This window comes from Lactuca virosa, chromosome 5, assembly GCF_052849685.1.
Source record: "Lactuca virosa cultivar CGN04683 chromosome 5, Lactuca_virosa_CGN04683_v6, whole genome shotgun sequence".
Classification (NCBI taxonomy): Eukaryota; Viridiplantae; Streptophyta; class Magnoliopsida; order Asterales; family Asteraceae; genus Lactuca; species Lactuca virosa.
In genome coordinates, this window is record NC_136430.1 from 411,132,101 (window position 1) to 411,151,971 (window position 19,871).

The 19,871-nt window shown below is 34.0% G+C and overlaps 2 protein-coding genes across 8 annotated transcripts; both read left to right on the forward strand.

Moving 5' to 3' along the window:
• The first annotated feature begins 1,035 nt into the window (after window positions 1–1,035).
• Window positions 1,036–6,026, forward strand: LOC145111843 (RNA-directed DNA polymerase (reverse transcriptase)). Of its 7 annotated transcripts, XM_079048085.1 has the most exons (4): window positions 1,060–1,432; window positions 1,827–1,931; window positions 2,210–2,554; window positions 3,611–6,026. In XM_079048085.1, the coding sequence occupies exon 4, from the start codon at window positions 3,660–3,662 to the stop codon at window positions 5,928–5,930; it is 2,271 nt and encodes a 756-aa protein (XP_078904211.1). In that variant the 5' UTR covers window positions 1,060–1,432; window positions 1,827–1,931; window positions 2,210–2,554; window positions 3,611–3,659; the 3' UTR covers window positions 5,931–6,026. The 7 variants fall into 7 exon arrangements, 4 of the variants coding, with proteins under 4 accessions (XP_078904211.1, XP_078904210.1, XP_078904212.1 ...); XR_013710359.1 differs by lacking the exon at window positions 3,611–6,026 and adding an exon at window positions 3,225–3,454 and having other exon boundaries at window positions 1,054–1,931; XM_079048084.1 differs by having other exon boundaries at window positions 1,060–1,931.
• Window positions 6,027–7,788: 1,762 nt separating this feature from the next.
• Window positions 7,789–10,641, forward strand: LOC145111847 (putative methyltransferase PMT6). Its single transcript, XM_079048090.1, has 5 exons — window positions 7,789–8,110; window positions 8,365–9,069; window positions 9,213–9,846; window positions 9,952–10,090; window positions 10,248–10,641. The coding sequence occupies exons 1-5, from the start codon at window positions 7,945–7,947 to the stop codon at window positions 10,404–10,406; spliced, it is 1,803 nt and encodes a 600-aa protein (XP_078904216.1). The 5' UTR covers window positions 7,789–7,944; the 3' UTR covers window positions 10,407–10,641.
• The last annotated feature ends 9,230 nt before the right edge of the window (window positions 10,642–19,871 follow it).

A 19,871-nucleotide genomic window follows, 5' to 3' on the forward strand; every position in this document is an offset into this window, starting at 1 on the left:
GCTTGTCGATTCTCAGGAAGCGGCAGATCTGAAACTATCGTTTGCAAACCCTCGTTACCCACGAACTCCGGCGGTGCTAGGGCTTGTGTTCTGTTCATCTTGTCGATTCTCAGGAGGCGGCGGTTCTGTTCTATGAGAGAGAAGAATAAGAAGAAGAAAAATGGTGTTTCAGATCCGTGCGAGAGAGAGAGAGAGAGAGAGAGAAAATCGATTTTTGGGTTTTGTGTGTTTGAGTTGAATCTGTTGAAAAATCGATGAATGTTTGTGTTGATTTGTTTATGTTTTCTTCAGATTTCATGTGTTTGTGTGTTCATCTGATTTCGTGTATGTTTGTTCATCTGTGGGTGGTGGAGAACAGTGGTGGTGGCAGACTGTGGTGGTGGTTGCCGGAAAATCCGGTTGGTGTTGGTGGTTACAGAAAAATCCGACTGGTGTTGGTGGTTGCCGGAAAATCCCCTATTATTTGAACTCATATGATGGAGGTGGTAGAAGGGGAATAGGTTGTAGAAGTGAGAGAGAGAGAGAGAGATTTTATTTTATTTTATTATTTTAGTTAGAAAATAATTAAATAACAAAAAGAAAAGGCCAAAAACAAATGGAAAAGAGCAAATCCGTCATTTTTAGATTTTTTAACTGATTTGGACCAAAACCGCAGCAAAATGAAAACTTTTGGACTATTAGTGCTAGTTCAAACCTGTTTGGCCCAAAGTAGCAATTTTTGACATACCACAGGGACAATTCTTGCATTTTTGTCTAAAAAAAATTCAATTTTAAAAACATGAAAGAAGGAAGAAAAACAAATACATCAAAAGTTTTTAGTCTTTTCAGTTTTCTGAGGAACCAAAACCACAAACATACTAGCTTAAAAGGACCACGAATTTAAAAAATTTGAGGTTTGGACCAAAATCCGAAAAAAATACATACCACAACAATGACTATTTTTTTAGTTTTGTTAAATAAAAAAAAGTCAAAAAATATATTAGAGAAACAGGAATATGTTTAGATTTTTTTAAAGTTAAATATTTATATGTATGAGATAAATAAAATTTTGAAAAACACATCGTATTTGGTAAAAAAAAAAAACTTGTATATGTTGCAACCCTTGTACTTCCGGTGCACTTGCCAGATGCGACAACTCTTCGCCGGAGTTGCCTTCTTCCCCGAACGCCATCTTCTTCCATCGCGGTCATCTTCCTTCAATAAAAGCCTGTCCTTTCTCCTCCTTCATGAACTAATTTGAACACGTTTTTTCCTCTTGCGACCGAAACACACCGTAAGAAGTGAGAAGCGAGCTTAAGCTTAGAGAAGAGAACTAGAACGCGCTTAATAGTTCTTCATCAGTTGCTAGAGTCATTGGTTTGATGCGTTGCATCTCCAGTTCTCAACATACACATATCGTCTAAATCCCCCTGATATCTAGATATCCTGAATGGTAAAGTTTTGAACCCTCAATTTAATCAATATCTACTTCCCCCTTTATTAATTTACGCACCTTGTGCTTAGATACTTGAAAAATGTTTGATTTTTTAAGTTCTATTATTCCTATTTAAGGGCTGTTTGTTTCCCCTCTTAATGATCCCATCAAGAGACTGCCTCTAGACCATTAAGATTCCGACTGTTTGGTTGAACCTTTTTTCCCCTCTTAATGGGTAAGATGTGCCAAAAAATGATCTAATTCGGTAAGACAAGAAAAAGGAGTCTGAATAAAAAAAATTTCATCGGTTGTCCTTGGCCTACCAACAAGCGTCCGCCTCTTTTCTTTCTTCTCCTTCTTTCTACATATCGAGCGCTTCTCTGAGTCCTCCCTCATTCTCCCTCTTCCACAGGCGTCGGTGGCTTCCCTGCCAGCCTCCAGCTTCGTCGCCGCCTCCGGCAGTGTTGCTCCGTCTCCGCCTTCGTCGCCTCCCCCTCGCATCCTCCCACTTTCACCGGTAAGTTTTTTGATTTGTTTTTCTTCCTCGAAATTGGTGTTGCAATCCTTTTCTTGCTGCTCGTTTTTTTATTCTAGTCGATTTTGTATGAAATTGGTGTTGCATCAAGTGTAATTTACAAAGACGACTTTTCGATTGGTCTGATATTGGTCGAATTGTAAAGAACTGGCCCAATAAATTAATAGCAGGGACGGATCATTAATAGGACCAGGAGGGGTCTTGGCCCCCTGAATTTTGGGTTAGAAGTAGTCAACTAAGTTCAAATTTTCGAAATATAGGCCCAGTTAAGTGAAAATTGGGCTGTGGCCCCTCCTGTCCAATCGGAAAGACGTGAACGAATGAAGGTGAATTGAACGGAACCCCAATCCTCATCTTCTGTTCTTCATTGGTCGCTTATCGCTGGTAGTAGCACGCCACAATTACCACCGTCGAAATATCGCTGGTAGTCGTCCGACCTCCTGCCTCCACCACCAGCAGACGCACTGACGCAGCACAGCAGGGCGCACCGGCGCAGGCGGCAGCAGCTAAGCAGCAGACCTTCAGTCTTCTGATTTCTGTCTTCTCTTCTTTGTTCTTTCTTGTAATCTTGTTCACAGTTCACGGAAGAAAAATCAGAAAATTAAGTATGTAATTCTGAATTTCTAAATTCCCTTTTTTCTCCATTTGCTTAAATCTTAATTGCTTCATTCTGTGGTATGTATTTTGGATTGCAACATGAAAAAAATAAGAAGAGTTCATACATTAAAAGTATACACAGCAGGGACGGATCTTTTAACTGTGTATACTTTTAATTTTTTAATTGCTTGTTCTAGGAATTTCACACTCACACAGTTAAAAGATTTCACACATTATTGACTGTTCACTGTTGTTACTTCCTCCAATAGTCCAATTGCTTGTTGTTTGTCTAAATGAGCTATTGAGCTGAGATTGTTGATTAATATGAATTGTTCCTTCATTTTCTTGTTGTTGGAATTTGAGAATCAAGTAATTAGGATTTCAAACAGTTAAAATTTGTTTTTTTTTTGTGTAAGAACGGTAACATTAGGTATTTTGGTGTTTAAATGCGGAAAAAATTATTTTTTTTATGTGTAATAATGTTAATTTTAGATTTTTTTACTTTCGGCCAATGGATCGATGCTTGGATCCATAAATCCTTCAAATTTAAGAGTTATTTGTCAAGTGTATGTTAGAGAGTTTGATGATTGAAGTTACCTGCAGATGTTTTTTTATCCATAATCAAATTCCAAACCATTTCCTCTTTAATGAGTTTATTGCCAAATTGATTGAGTGCAGGTGGTTAAAATGATAGCACCAGTTCCTATTTAACGAGTTTATTGTCGAATTGATTGAATGCTGGTGGCTAAATTGATTGCAGGTGTCTGGCATTGACATACACAAACTTTTACATAAATGTTGTTATAGAGAGAATAATGTGATCTCAGGATGTATATATGACATATTTGGATGTTGGATGATGTGTTTATTATATATGCAAAAAATAGTTTAGAGGGTTCAAATAGTCATTTTCCATTTTTCCTTGTTAAGTTGGTGGCGTAATGTGTTATTTTAAATGCTTGGAAGGTGTTCGATGAAATGCCTGAAATAACTATTGTTGTTTTCGCTGACGTAACCTGTTATCTTCGTCTAGATTATCCCCTAATCTTTACATTTTTTTGAAGGATTTCATGGAGAAAAGGAACGTTTAGCACAGATTGGTCGCGCAGTTCAATGCTTTTATTTTTCCGGCGAACCACCGCTGCATTGCGTATATTTCCCTCTCCCTTTCTTTCTCCGGCAAGGTTCCTCTCAGCACTTCCGGCCACTCTCTCTCCACCGGAAAAACCAAACTCCGACACAACACAACCCCTAACAAAGCCCCAACTGACAACCCTAGTCCTCGCTCAATACCACCATGGCAAATTCTCCAACCTTCTCCAGAACATCATCTCCTCACCCTCCGTCCTCCTCACAGCCTGCCACAACCTCATCCATGGCGGCCCAAACTCACCTGCACCACCTTCCATCGACTCAATCTCATCTAATTTCTTCTCAATCACGGATATGTCTGAAGAGATCTGCCAAAACAGATTCAGTTTCGAGTCATGCATCCTCAAAATGACGAACAAAGGTGAACCAATTTCTCTCGTTCTTCCTAACTTGAAACTTAAGGTCTTGATTGAATCCATTAGAATGGTTTTAGAAGTTATATATGATGATCGTTTTGCAACTTTTAGCTATGGTGGTCGTGTGGGTATGGGTAGACACACTGCAATTCGTTATCTAAAGAATACTGTGGAAAACCCCTCTTGGTGGTTTACTGTTTCATTCAACAATAAAACGGAATTCAGTATAGAAAACACAAACAGCCTATGCTTGATTATAGAAGAAAAAATAAAAGATGAGATGTTCATTGATATAATCAAGAGATTGATTATGTCCAAAGTAATTTCCCTTGATTTGGGTGGATCTTATTTAGGAAAAGGGCTCCCTCAAGAATGTGGGTTGAATTCAATCTTGATTAACATCTACTTGAACCCATTTGATCAAAGATTACAAGAACTACGTCTTCATATCAACAAAAAAACCCCAGAATCTAGATTGATTGAAGAAGATGAAAGTAATCATGTTTTTCATAAACCCTTAAAGATATACGCTGTTAGGTACTTAGATGAAATACTTGTAATCACATCCGGATCAAAGGGTTTAACCATGAATTTAAAGAAACAAGTTGTACAATTTCTAGACAAGAATTTGTGTTTAGAGATAGATAGGGGTAAAACCGTCATTCACAGTGCCGTGTCCGAGGAAATTACGTTTTTAGGCATGGATCTTCGGGCAGTAACACCCTCGGTTTTGCATCCTCCAATGTCCGAAAAGGCAATAAGGGCGAAAAAAAAGTACTTAAGACAAAAAGAAGTAAGACTTCACGAACTTAAAAACAGAAGAGAAGCAAATCGGAAAAAACTCGCTATGAAAATCTTTACACATGTCTACAAAAAACTCAAAACAAGCAACGGATTCAAATTCGATTTCAAAATCGAAAAACAAATTCATGAAATTTTCGACACGTGGGCCCGCGAAACCGTTGATGAGTTTTTAAAATCAATAGAAGAACGTGCACCCGTGTATCGAAACCTTTCGGGTGGAGACTTTTTATCTTTAAACAGAATCCGAGACCAACTTCCGGAAGAATTAATACAATCTTACGATAATTTTCAAGAAAAAGTCGACAAGTATTTGAACCCGATAAAAGCACGAGAGAAGTTACTAGATATAAAAATGAAACAAGAACAAGAAGAAGAACAAAAATACACCGAAAGAACAGTCAAAGATTTGACCCAACTTCTTATAAAAGTCGATGCACCTGAAAAACTAATTAAAAAATCCGTAAAATTAGCGGGGTTCACGAATGACATGGGTCGTCCGAGACCTATCACTTTACTCACGGTTCTTGAAGATATCGATATCATTAAATGGTACGCGGGTATCGGAAAAAGATGGCTAAATTACTATTCGTGTTCTAGAAACTTCAAGTTTGTGAAAACGATTGTGAGTTATCACTTGCGATTTTCGTGTTTATTAACTTTAGCTGAGAAACACGAATCAAGTAAACGAGAAGCTATTAGACATTACACGAAAGATTTGAGGGTTTTTGATGTTGATGGGAGTGAAGAGTTTTGGTTTCCTAGTGAAAGGGAGATTAAGATGATGGGGGATACGAATCTTGTGGATCCGAAACCCGTGGATGGGGTTTTGAGTATGGTGTTGATAAGATTGGCTTTTGATGAGGGTTTGTATCGATGTGGTGTGCATTTTTGTGAGAGATTTGATACGATTGTGTATCGTATTCGGTTGTTGGATCGAGGTTTGAATTTGGATGACAAGTGTTGGGTTTTTGATAGGATGTGTGTTGTGTTGTGTTCGGATCATGTAAGTGAGATGTATGTTGGTGAACTTACACTACAAGATGTTGACTATTCGAGCTTGATGTGTATTTGATACCGGATTTAATGTATCAAATATCATGTATGGACTTGTATTTGTTCATTTTTTTAATGGTCAAATATCTAAAATGGAAATATTTGTGATTTCTTACTATTGCGTATTGATCCATGGGATTTGATTTAGTATAATCAGAACAAAATAAAAATGGCTATGAGCAATAAATAGCAACGTACGTTGCTATATTGGATAGATTTTTCAAAGTACAATGTAGTAATAGAACACAAGAAAATAGAATGTTATTATAAAAAAATTGAAGAAGGTACATTGTTATTTCTTCCATTTAACCAATTAACCAAAATAAACTTGTAAGGTAAATGAACAACAAAAGAACATGAAAGATTCGATAAAATTCCCTGAAATGAATAAAAAAATCTTTGATATTCTTCATCATCTTTAAGCACTAACTTCTTGTATTACATGTGTTTTTTTCATTTAATGACGAAAAAACCCAATTTAGAGAAAAATGATTCAAACTCTCATGTCCTTATTATTCAAAGTCATATGTTTGGACAAACCTTGGCTCACATACTGTGAGAAAATGAGGTTCCATTTTCAAGGTTTAATTCCACCATCAGAAGAATGATGACGAAATCAAGTCCGACTATTGAAATGCATATTTAGCAAACTAAGGTTGAAATTTTAATTTGCTTTTGTTTTTGTAGCATCAATTTGTTAATCCATTGTAAAAAAGAATATATTAAATTGGATCAACAATTTGAAAACAGACAACAAGACACGATGAAGAGCATACGGCAAAAGTAGTGACAGTAACTCCGATAATTCCAAAAACTATTGCCTCTTAAAAAAATCATACAATTGCTTAGGGCGAGCTGATAGAAAATGGTGAATTTCTAAATGTTATGGGTTGAGATTGATGAAAATGAAAGGAGAGAAAAAATATACGACATACATATGTTGCATGTGGGTTGGAATGATGAATATATTCCACCCTAATTTGGGAGCGGGTAGTAATGGAGGAGACAGAAGAAGGAAACAAATGGATGGACAATCGGCAAAAATAGACTCCTCATTTTATTTATACTCGTATCAACCTCTCCCATCGTGAGTCTTGCTTTCCACAAACACCACAACCACCTCCAACCTACTATTTAACAAAATTTTAAAGGATATAACAAAAGATTCAAAACCCTAACACACTTTATGATTTCTGAGATCCTAAAACAATATGATAAGTAAACAAATAATAATCACCAGATTTGAGCATACGTATTGCTAAAATATAGATTAAGGACACGAAACACATCTGAAATATTATTCAAACCCTAACCCTAGTAGAAAACAAGATTGACTCTCGATATTATGCAAAAAATTTCGCCACAAAATAAGCACCCTTTTAAAAACCAACAAATCCTAACTCTAAACTAATGTTACTATATACCTCTGCCATCATAAATCTAGGGTTGTGGTGTAACTCAATCGCCTTGATAAATTTAATCATTGTAGATCCCCCAACGATGGTTGGAGTTCCCAAACATCATGTATATGATGTGGTTTTAGCAGAGGATGTTGTTAATTGGGGAGAGTTGAGGGTGGCATATGCTGATTTTCTTTTCATTTAATTTGTTTTTGTGGTGTTTATAATTTTTGATTTTTATTTATTTTTTAATAATAGTATAATAATAAGTATAAAATACTTATAAAAAGCAAAAATAAGAAAAAAAAAAATCAAATAAAAGTAAAACGGTTATTTTGTAATGCTTAAGGGAAGATTTCTAACAAAGTTAACAAAATAAAATCACGAGGTAAAAAGTGAAACTGTAAAACCGTAAAAGACAATCTCCCCGAGAAAAATATATAGTTAAGTACTGTGTCAGTGGGAGTGACACGAATCTCCACCTCTCCGACATTAATTCCCTTCGTGCTCATTCACTTCCCTTGTTTAGATCGCCCCCTGGATTCAAATCCCTACTCTCATTTCACTCCACTACACAAATCGCATCCGTAAATCATTAAATCTTGTGCCATAATCCATATACTCCTTCAAGAAATGGGCGGATTCCCTTTGTCCCCATCAGCCCTCGATTCGAAATCAGGGAAGCTCATACTGTTGGTTCTTCTCGTAATGACTGCATCTTTCTATACCGGAACTTTTTTCGGCCGCAATTCTTCAAATTCTCCATCAATACAATCTCCATCATCTTCAGAAACAATAGGTACTACTCTTTTAAGGTCTCAATCAACTATGGTGTTTAATTTGCTTAATTTTGAATTGCGCAAGGTTCCGTTTGCAAATTTTAGTTCTTTAGCTGCTTTTGTAGATCTGTTTTTTGGGAATATTACATCAAATCCTACCCATTTACACATAAACGCTTAAAACGTGACTTCACTTTGATTTGTCTTTGTGTAGAATGTAGATCTTAATAATCTACAATATATTTGCATCACTGATCAATCTTTATACTTGCAGATACTCTTACTTTTAGTAACAAGGTTACTCTCACTCATCGTAAGTCACCCATTATAATTCCAGAATCCGGGATGAACGTATGCCCCATGGAATTCAATGAGTATATTCCTTGTTATGATCCTTCTTATATAAAAGAATTAACACCAAGTTTAGATCTTTCCAAACGAGAAGATTTGGAAAGACATTGCCCTCCATTAGAACGACGTTTATTTTGCTTAATACCTCCACCACAAGATTACAAGATTCCAGTGACATGGCCAACAAGTCGAGACTACGTATGGAGAAGCAACGTGAATCATACACGTCTTTCTCAAGTAAAAGGTGGCCAAAATTGGGTGCATGAAAAGGATCAACTATGGTGGTTTCCAGGTGGTGGGACCCATTTTAAACATGGAGCTAGTGAATACATTCAAAGATTAGGAAATATGACAACCAATGAAACAGGTGATCTTCGTGCTAATGGGGTATATCAGGTTCTTGATGTTGGTTGTGGAGTTGCTAGCTTTTCTGCATATCTTCTTCCTTTAAATATACAAACCATGTCATTTGCTCCCAAAGATGGTCATGAAAATCAAATTCAGTTTGCTTTGGAACGTGGGATTGGTGCTATGATTTCTGCTTTAGCTACAAAACAGCTTCCATATCCTAGTCATTCATTTGAAATGGTTCACTGTTCAAGATGTCGTGTTGATTGGCATGAAAATGGTACGTTTTGTATTGTATCCATTTCTTCATTGACAAAAAAGTTTGTACTTGACATGATTTTGATTGGATGGTTCATAGTTAATATATAGTTGTAGTTAATCTATATAGATATTAATTTGTTAATTAGTTTTGTGTTTGTGTAGATGGCATTCTACTAAAAGAAATAAATCGACTTCTTCGACCAAATGGATATTTTGTGTATTCAGCTCCTCCAGCTTATAGAAAAGACAAGGATTATCCTATTATCTGGGATAAATTAGTGAAGATAACTTCCGGAATGTGCTGGAAGCTTATTGCTAAGAAAGTTCAAACAGCAATATGGATAAAGGAAGTTGATCAGTCATGCCTTCAGCACAATGTAGAGGAGAAAATTATAAATATATGTGATGATTCTATAGATAGTAACAATAAGCCTTCATGGAAAACACCATTGAGGAACTGTGTTTCATTGGGCCCCACTTCAGATCCTCAAAATCGCCCTCCTATACCACAACGTTATTCGGTGTATTTAGAAAGTCTTGACAATTTAGGTTTCACACAAGAGAAGTTTCTTTCAGACACCCTTTACTGGCATGATCAAGTTCGTGAATATTGGAGGTTGATGAATGTTGATGATACTTCAATTAGAAATGTAATGGACATGAATGCCCTTTATGGTGGATTTGCAGTTGCTTTTAGTACTTGGCCTGTTTGGGTAATGAATGTAGTACCTTCAACAATGAACAATACTTTATCAGCCATTTATGAACGTGGTCTTATAGGTGCTTTTCATGATTGGTGAGTTGAAGTAGCAAAATCTTTATCTATCATTCTATTATTCTATCTCTTAGGTCTATCTCCATGTTTGTTTGAATGATTTATTTGTGATTTTGCCACGTGTAGGTGTGAGCCATTTTCATCATATCCAAGAACATATGATTTGTTGCATTCAAGCTATCTCTTTTCTCACTATGGAAACCAACAAGATGGTTGCTTATTGGAAGATATGATGCTAGAGATGGATCGTCTTATACGACCTCAGGTATTACTTGAAAAATCCACAATTTTTGTATAAAATCAAGTTATCATAAGATCCTATGACCTATCTATATTTCATTGGCTCTGAACTTTAAGACCTAAGTAATGAGTGGATAATGATATTTCATATGATGTAACAAATTTAAACTTGTTTTCTGCAGGGTTTTATTATTATCAGAGATGATGAATCCATTACATCTAGAATAAAAGATATTGCTCCCAAGTTCCTATGGGAAGTTAATTCGCATAAACTCGAAAATCAACAAAAGCAATCAGAATCCGTGTTAATTTGCCAAAAGAAGTTCTGGACAATCGTCTAATTTAACATTCACATGTTCGAATTCTCAAATTCAACGATTAGAATTCTCATAAACTTGTTTAAATTATTGTAGATATTTGTTTATGTCTTCTGTAAATTCTTGATGTTCTTTCTTAACCAAAGGATATAGACACCTGCTAATATTAGTCATGAGTTTCAGAGGGTTGATAGGGGATTAGGGTTTGACAATGTGCATGAAGTTTTGGAATGGGACAACTGTTTGATCTGTGTACTAGCGTGTATAATCATTTGGTTGTGATTGGTATCATGGAATCGGGAAAAAACTGGAATCATTTATTAGATTGCAGTGAAAGAAACACCGTTTGATTCGATTTATCCAACGTAATAAAACTTACCATTAATTTGATGAATATGATTCCCTTGATCTAATATATTAATTTTCGTTCTTTGGCCTTTAGGATTTTCCTAATCCGATGTAAGATTTTTGAGTCTTAGAATATCAATTAACTTGGATAATTTCTAGGATTGTGATTGCAATCACTTTCCAAAATCTGTAATTTTGACCCTTATGCTTGGGGTATCACGAAATCCCATTTGGGATAATCCAAGAAATGCAATTTTGAAAATCAGACCATTTTCAAAATCAAAACACATAAATATACTTTTGTGTTTTGTATATATATATATATATATATATATATATATATATATATATATATATATATATATATATATATATAGAGAGAGAGAGAGAGAGAGAGAGAGAGAGAGAGAGAGAAAACAAAATATACTTTTCATATATATGAGTTCCAACCCTTTTTCTGGAACCAGAGAAAGGTTCTTATACTAGAGGGAAAAGAGGTTATGGCGGTTGCCTCCAGATTTGGCGCCAAAACCGGTAGTTATTAGACATAATTAACGCTTACATCATCAAGATGTCATCAGGAGAGATTTGGAGCCAGGGGCGTTGCCCCTAGACCCCACCAAAGGGCTACAACCCCTTGGAACCCTGCACCCATGGGCGTTGCCCCCGGACCCCCGTATTCCCGAGTTCATAATTATCATACCAAGTATGTACCCCCGCACCTCCAAGCTCGGTTAGTAAATGAAGCTCAACCTATCTCATTATTAATAATAATTACACTAAAATATATTGATAACATTAAAATCACCAACATCTGATAATGAAGTGAAATGAAAATTACCTTTATTATAAATAACCTAATTGTAGATGACAAATCATTTTCTTAATGGAATAATCACAAAAATATCATATGAAATAAAAAAATGACCTAGATTTTGTCCGTTTACGAATTTGACCATATAATCCGAAAAATGTTCAGTTTAAGACCTAAGACCGGGTACCATTCATTTATGTAGTCACCCATTTATGAAAAATTTGAAATGTGATACCACATTACCACCACATCTCGGAACGATGTTTTGGACTCTCCAATTAGACTATAGATTCGGATTCACATAACTTGTTTATACATTTAACATCCATGAACTACATATTACTTCGTAGGTAGTTAAAGAAAACAATGTCTCGATTTTAGAAAACTCTAATCCAAATTTCGAAGAACTTTTTATTTTTTCCTTTTTTTTAATTGAGCATTTTTTGCAATAAAATAGGTATTTCGTATGTACTTTGTATTAGTTAGATTATAGGTTATCTTTGAAGTTATGTATTATTTTGTTATAAAATGGTGTCCAAAATGAAAAACTCAACTCGAAAAGAGAACATGTCCTAATGTTATATTTTTTTCATCAGACCAAGAATTTCAATATATAAATTTTGAACTTTACTTTTGTTACAGTCACAACAATCTATTATGTCACCTCTATCACCATTGCTGACATAATCAAATGGCACATTTGGAGGCCAAATAACACAATATTGTTGGCATCACTGTGTTGGACTTCATTTTGTGGCTCAAAGTTTTGTGATGATGCTTGTGTAACTTTGAGAATATAGAACATCATGAGGATCTTCAAAATGCAGTCGTTAGGCGAATATTAGGGGCCTTGCATGACAACATGAAATAGTTCGCGAAATAATCGGAAGAGTTGAAGTCGCGAGTGTGCCGACTCCACTACTAGAGGATCGAATTAGATTGACCGACAAATTCCATGAACTTAACTGAAAGTCACGTGTAATTGTTTGATTTTCTGTATGGGTCAATATGATCCATACTTTTCAAGTCATAGACGGAACGGGTTCCAACATGTCCCATACATATATCGTTCTTGTCAAAGTTAAAATTTAATACTCTTTCCATCCCATATTGATAGTCCATGTTTCCTTTTTGGTTTGTTCCAAAATAATAGCCTACTTCTAAAAATAAATATGTCTTTTACCATAATACCCCTCATTATTAGTTAAATTACCATGAAATTAAATGCAACTACCATGGAATTAAATGCCACAAAAATGTAAGACTGTCATTTCATTTAATAAAGTTAATGATAACTAATGTTTCCTTAATATATGTGTTTTTGTCTGTGGACAATTATTTTGAGACGATGGGAATATGTGGTTAAATTATGTAACATTTTAATGTATTTATGGTAGGACATCATATATATATATATATATATATATATATATATATATATATGATTTTGCAACATTATAAATAATATTTATATTAGTATAAACATGAGGGATAGGTAAATTACTTTCATGCTGCTTTCAGGGCTGCATTAGAACAAAATGGAGGAGTAAATATTGGTATTAGAGGGGGTAGAAACAGAGGCTCTTCGTGTGGAAGCTGAGGTATTCATATTCAGAAATCTATCTTGTACTTTTACTATAAAAACATTTATGATTCATAATGTAACATAAAGTTGACTGTTGACTGGATTCTAATTAATATTCACTTGATAAGACTGCTACGAATGAAGCAATCTCTATCATGGATCAACTTCATGACACTGAATGTGATGCATGTAAGAAGTTATTGATTATTTACAAACAAACTAATTTGAAGCAGGTATGTTCAACTTTTTATCATTGTATTTTTTTTTTTTTACTTTTTTGCTCCAATTTTAGATAATTTCAGATTCGTCTGTTGTGGTGTACTTATTGGAGTTGTTTGATAATACGTTTGATATCGTTTATTTTGCTCTAATTTGAGTTTTTCTGTTGAAAAATGCCAATCTCTAGATCGATTTCTCATTATGAGTTGTGTTTTTTTGTTTTCTGCATCCTTCCTACGCTATGAATAGTAGATGGGTTAGATCTCACCGTCTTAGAAGTGCTTTTTTGGAAAGCATTTTATGTTCTTGTGGTATGTTTGGTTGGAGTTTATATATACCGAGAAGATCAAAGTTAAAGGTATGAGTATTCAATTTTTTTTGTAAATGATTAAAATGGTTTTAAAGGAATACATACATGTAATTCCACATTCCTTATTACACTACTTTTAAAACCGATACTTTCCTTCTTTCATTCTTTAAATGCTTTCAAAGTTATGGGTACTATATATTCAACCTATCTACCCTTTTGATGAACATGAGAATGTGACAAACAAGGTTTGGCTCCAGGGCGTGTTGGTAATATACTTGTCCGATTTCAAAATCATGGGAGAATGTGACAAACAAGGTTTCCCAATGAAGCAAGGAGTGTTGGCTCCAGGGCGTGTTGGTAATATACTTGTCCGAGGTAGGTTCATATTAAAGTCTTTAAATTTATATACTTTGGTTATTTGGTTTTGATAATAAGTAAATGACTCTTTTACCCCCTGTAGGCACTCTTTGCTTCAGAGGATATGGAAGGCGTAATGGTGAACTCAGGAGGAAATCTGGCCATTGGTGCATTGTGAGCCAAGATATTTCTGTTTTGAATTTAGTGATTGTGAAAAAGGGTGACAATGACCTGCCCGGACCGATGTTGAGAAGCCAAGAATGAGAGGTCCCTAAAGAGCATCAAAGATCCGCAAGCTCTTCAATCTCTCAAACTCCTTTGATACAGAGGTTGGTGACACCATTGACATTGCAAAAAAAGAGGGCAAGAATTACTGACAAGAAGAAAAGGATTGGAAAGGCCCAATGAGAGGCTGCAGATTACCATCTATTGCTGCTAAACACCTCGGTATGCATGGGATCTGTTTAAGAGTGTTAGATCTTGATGTAACCTTTTGTTATGTAACGTTTTCTTAACTCAAGTTTTTAGTTAAGATTAGGTTGTTTCCTTTTGATGTTATATTACATTAATGTACCATTTTTTTCAATTATATGTCAAACAGTGGAGAACATATGGAGGATGTCTAACTATCTAATATAAATAAAAATTATTCCCGGGGCAAATAAACTGTCCCTATTTTCCTTGCGCAACGTTGTAGGATTTTCATGAAAATAACCCACCAAATATCAACAAAAGAAGTCTGACCCGTGCAACGTACGACCTCTTCCCTAGTTTATATACAATTATTTAAGTTTCATACAAAAACAAACTTTTCATTTACATTCCTCATACCCTCAAACGAGACACATTACATTTAGGATAATACCCTTACATGATTAACTTTAAACAACATCAACTTAACAAACCACTAAACCTTGTTATACAAATAAATATTATATATGAGCATACTTATGTTTTGTGTATACAAAATATATTCACATAAATGAATAATTGGAATATATTTATATGAAAAAACATCATAAATGGTCCCTGTGGTTTCTCAAAATCTGAAGTTTTGTCCCCGTGGTTTAAAAACCTCATAGATGGTCCCTGTGTTTTCAAAACTTTTGATGATTGATCCTTATTACTAACTCCGTTAAGTTTTGTCCGTTAACTCAAGGGCATTTTTGTCATTTCACGACCACAGGGACCATTTATGATGTTTTCACTTATTTTAAAATAATAATAATAATAATATGCAAAACGGGTCTCTCTCTCTCTCTCTCTCTCTCTCTCTCGCGTCTGCCTCACCTCCGATCATCATTAAACCCGCCCGCCCATTTCCTCCACACAAATACGACGATAACCCAAACATGAAAATTAGAAAAATCAAACCTCTCTAAACCTGAAAATCAAACACCAAGTTATCGTAATGTTTTGTTTATTCAGATGCGATTAAAAGGAAGAGAACGATGGGGTCTTTGATATTGCACCAATTTTGGTTCGGTTTTTTTGGTTCCAGGGTTTGAATGTTCTTTAAATCGATTTTTTGCCATTGTTTATTCTGAGAAAGAAAGGTTTACCCACATTTTGAGGATAAAAAGGAAGATTTGAACTCCGATTTTGAGGTTGAAGATAGTGATGGGAGGTTGATGGTGGTGGGGGTGGGAGGTTGATGATTTGAACTCTGGTGTTAAGTCCCCAGAAGAAGAAATTAACTTGATAAAGCAAGTATACGAGTAAGTAAGATCCATGGAAATCCATTTGTTCTTCACAATTATTGTTACAGCTCGATTCATGTTTCTAGGTTTTGATTCAATTGGGAAATCCATATGTTCTTCAAGATTTGAAGAATTGAACTTGATTTTTTGTGGTGTTTTTTGTTCATTTTGGTGTGTTCACAGTGGTCAGGAGGAAGATATTTTTTCCCTTTCTCAATTGATTACCTAAGTGGGTGGAGATGATGATGAACACGACAGAGGCCGGAGCAGGTAGCTTGAAGAGAACAAATGAGGTCGATGGTGGTGGCGCATCTATCAAAGCAAAAGAGAGTTGATGGCTAGGTAAAACTTCCCCAACGTTCTTCTCCCAAATCAACTTCTGATTGCTTAATTTGATTTCGTTTCTATGAATCGAAAAGATTGGGGTGAGGGTTTTTCATTTCATCTGCTCAATTTCGATATCCTTTTCTTAATTGCAGGTATGTTTTCATGGATTCAAAAAAAAGGAGAAGAGAAAGGGGTGGATCGCAGACAACGATTTTGGTTGTAGGGAATGTATGTTCGTATTGTGTGTGTATATGTGTTCTTGACGAGAGAGAGAGAGAGAGAGAGAGAGAGAACCGCTTTTGCATATTTATTTTAAAATAAGTGAAAACATCATAAATGGTCCCTGTGGTCGTGAAATGACGAAAATGCCCTTCAGTTAACGGACAAAACTTAACGGTGTTAGCAATAAGGACCAATCGTCAAAAGTTTTGAAAACACAGGGATCATCTATGAGGTTTTTAAACCACGGGGACTAAACTTCAGATTTTGTGAAACCACAGGGACCATTTATGATGTTTTTTCTATTTATATTCATAAATTTATTAATTTATTTTCATATACGATACATTGTTAAAGTTTAATGTAAATTTGCATATGAAATTCACATATGAATAAATAATAAATAATAAATTATCTATATTAGCATATATTTATTAATTTATTTTCATATATGATATATTTATTAATTTATTTTCATATATGATAATTGTTTTGTTAATATGATATTCACATATGAAGAAATAATAAATTATCTATATTAGCCAAGATTCTAAATAACGTAAGGCGTGATTTGGCGGCAGTCTCAAGCCTTAAGCTTTTTCGAGCTGTGGCGAACCACGCCGTTTGTAAAGCGTGACTTAAGGCGACAATTTTGTGTATAATTAATAATTTCGATTCTTTCCCTTTGAGTTTTCTTGTTGAGAAGGATTCTGTGATTGTGATTATATATAAAACATAAAATTAACTGAATTTAAAAAATTGATAATTACTTGTAATCACATGTGATTGTACGTTTAAGAAATATTGAAATCATATGTGATTACATCTATAAACATTTGTGATTGTAAGTTTAAAAAACAAGAAATATTACATGTGGTGGTGTTACCTAGCATTAGGCTCCTCTCTTGAACTTCTTCCACTATAGATAGACTCCTCTCTTGAACTTCTTCCATTATAGGTTCTTTCCCTTTAAGTCTTTCTTGTTGAGAAGGATTCTATGATTGTGATTATATATAAAACATAAAATTAATTGAATTTGAAAAACTGATAATTACTTGTAATCACATGTGATTGTTTAAGAAATATTTGATTACAAGTATAAACATATGTGATTGTAAGTTTAAAAAACATGAAATATTACTTGTAGTGGTGTCATTTGGCTTATGTTCAGATCATATGATGTCATTAGGCTCCCCTCTTTCTTTTCTTTATAATCATCCATTTTTTTCATAAATAAAGTTGACCTCATTATTATTAAGTAATTGTGATTATGGAAATTGGATTGTGTTTCCAAGAATACTTGTGATAGTGTTCTTTATAGTTTTGTCGACATTGTCGACATCTTCTATGTTTATTTTTTCTAAAAAAGTAACACAAATGAAAAAAATTAGTATATTTTTCTAAAAAAAATATTGTTAATATGAGATTTTATTTAAATCGAATCATTATTTATATTATCATTTTATTTGAAAATGCATGCGATATGGTCATATATAAACATTGATATGTTTTTTAATAATCGTATGTGATTATACAAAAACATATCAATATTTATAGACAATATTTAATGAAGTGTTTCATATAATTTAATCATATGTGATTATCTATTCCATCAAAAAGACTTTTAAGTTGTACAAACTAAATACAACATAATTTAAAATAATTAATACATAAAAAGAAAAGTTTTCCTTCAATACAACATTTTTATCATATAAGTTGTCCTTCAATACATTTATATATATATATATATATATATATATATATATATATATATATATATATATATATATATATATATACATTTCCATCCAAACCTGTATATAAATAAAATTTGCAGTTAATCACTTGTGATTCTTTAAATATATTTTATAATAATCATATATGATACAGAAAAATATTATATTACTTACCTCCTTTAGCATTCTCATCGCCTTCAACATTTTCATCCACATTATCATTGATCATCTTGATCATGATGATGATGATGATGATCAGCATCATCATCATCATCCTCATCTTCATCTTCATATTCATTATCTTCATTATCATCATCATCATTGTGCTTTTCTTCTTCCTTACCTTCTTCCTCATCATTAAAAAATTTGTCCATCATATTTTTTAAATGATTTAATCTTACCTTTGTTGGGAAGTTATTGACTCCATTTTCAATCAACAAACTGAACTTCCTACACTTTATCATAATCATTTCTTCATAATCCTAAATTAGAAATATTTTAAAGTTTATATTAGCGTATATGATAAAACATTAAGACTATTAAACAATGACAATTTTTTTTGTATAACTGCTATATATAATTTTACCTCCTCATTGATATCTTCTTCTACAAACTCTTCATTTAAACGTCCTGTACCAAATTCTTTCATTATTTCTTTTTCATATATTTCTTTGAGCTTCATCTGCTCTGACGTCCAGTGACAGATAACTGAACGTGTTCTTTGAACATTCATTACCGGGCAATGGACTCTATCTACATAAAGCAACTACAAAAGAAGAAATAATTATTATTACAATCATATGTGATTAAATTAATTTTCTTTTATATCACATGTGATTTTAGTTATTTTAAAAGTTAACAGGTTCACATGTGATTAAAGTATTTTGTCTTTATAATCATATGTGATTTAAATCATGATGAAATAAAAGAGAAGTTATTAAACGTACCACTAAAAAAGCAGATGGTCCAACAAAATTGCTTGTTGAATTCGATAAATCAAAAGATCGTTTGCTTTTAACCAAACAGCCAAGCAAGTAGGAGCACCAGTCAATATTGCTTATGTTCGTTTTCTTTGTTATATGGTTCATGGGATATGTGTTTGCTTTTCTGTCCGATCTTGATTCTGTAAGAGAGTTTATTGATATGTGCATATCTACATATATATTTTACATCATATCTTTAATATTATTAGCTATATTTATGCTTATTATAGAACAAAAGGTACTTATTATGTTTAATATATATTATGTAGCATAAAAGACATGCTCGGAAGCAATATGGAAGCTGGAAGCAGGAAAATACGAGCTTAGACAAGAATAAGACACAAGAAGGATGTTGCTAGACAGCTTGACCCCTCGTCCGTATTTTGCCCATATCTCCTGACTCGTAACTCCGATTAAGGTGATTCAAAATGATCTGAAAACTAGACACAAATTCAGACGACTTCCGTGTTTTGAGAAAAGTCATATTTCCAACCAATACGACGTGGTGAATGGAATCTTCGCGATTCTTGCCGTTGGCTTGGAGAATACGGGATAAGCTTGAGGACCACTGTAACACCCAAAAATTTAAACCAATTTAAACTTTTAAAAACATTTCAAACCATTGAAATCATTACAACTTTGTTTTCAAAATGAATAATATCATAGCTTTCCCAGAAACATAGACAAAACATGAGGAGCTGTACGATCACGCCTTCGCCTTGCCGCGATCCCCTGATGTACCTGAAACAATAAACTGAAACTGTAAGCCCGAGAGCTTAGTGAGTTCCCCCAAAATACCGATACACATACAGTCCACATAAACATATCATAACAAACTGAACAACATGTAATGGGTCGCCAACTTTACAGACTGGATTACCCTTTGGCCCA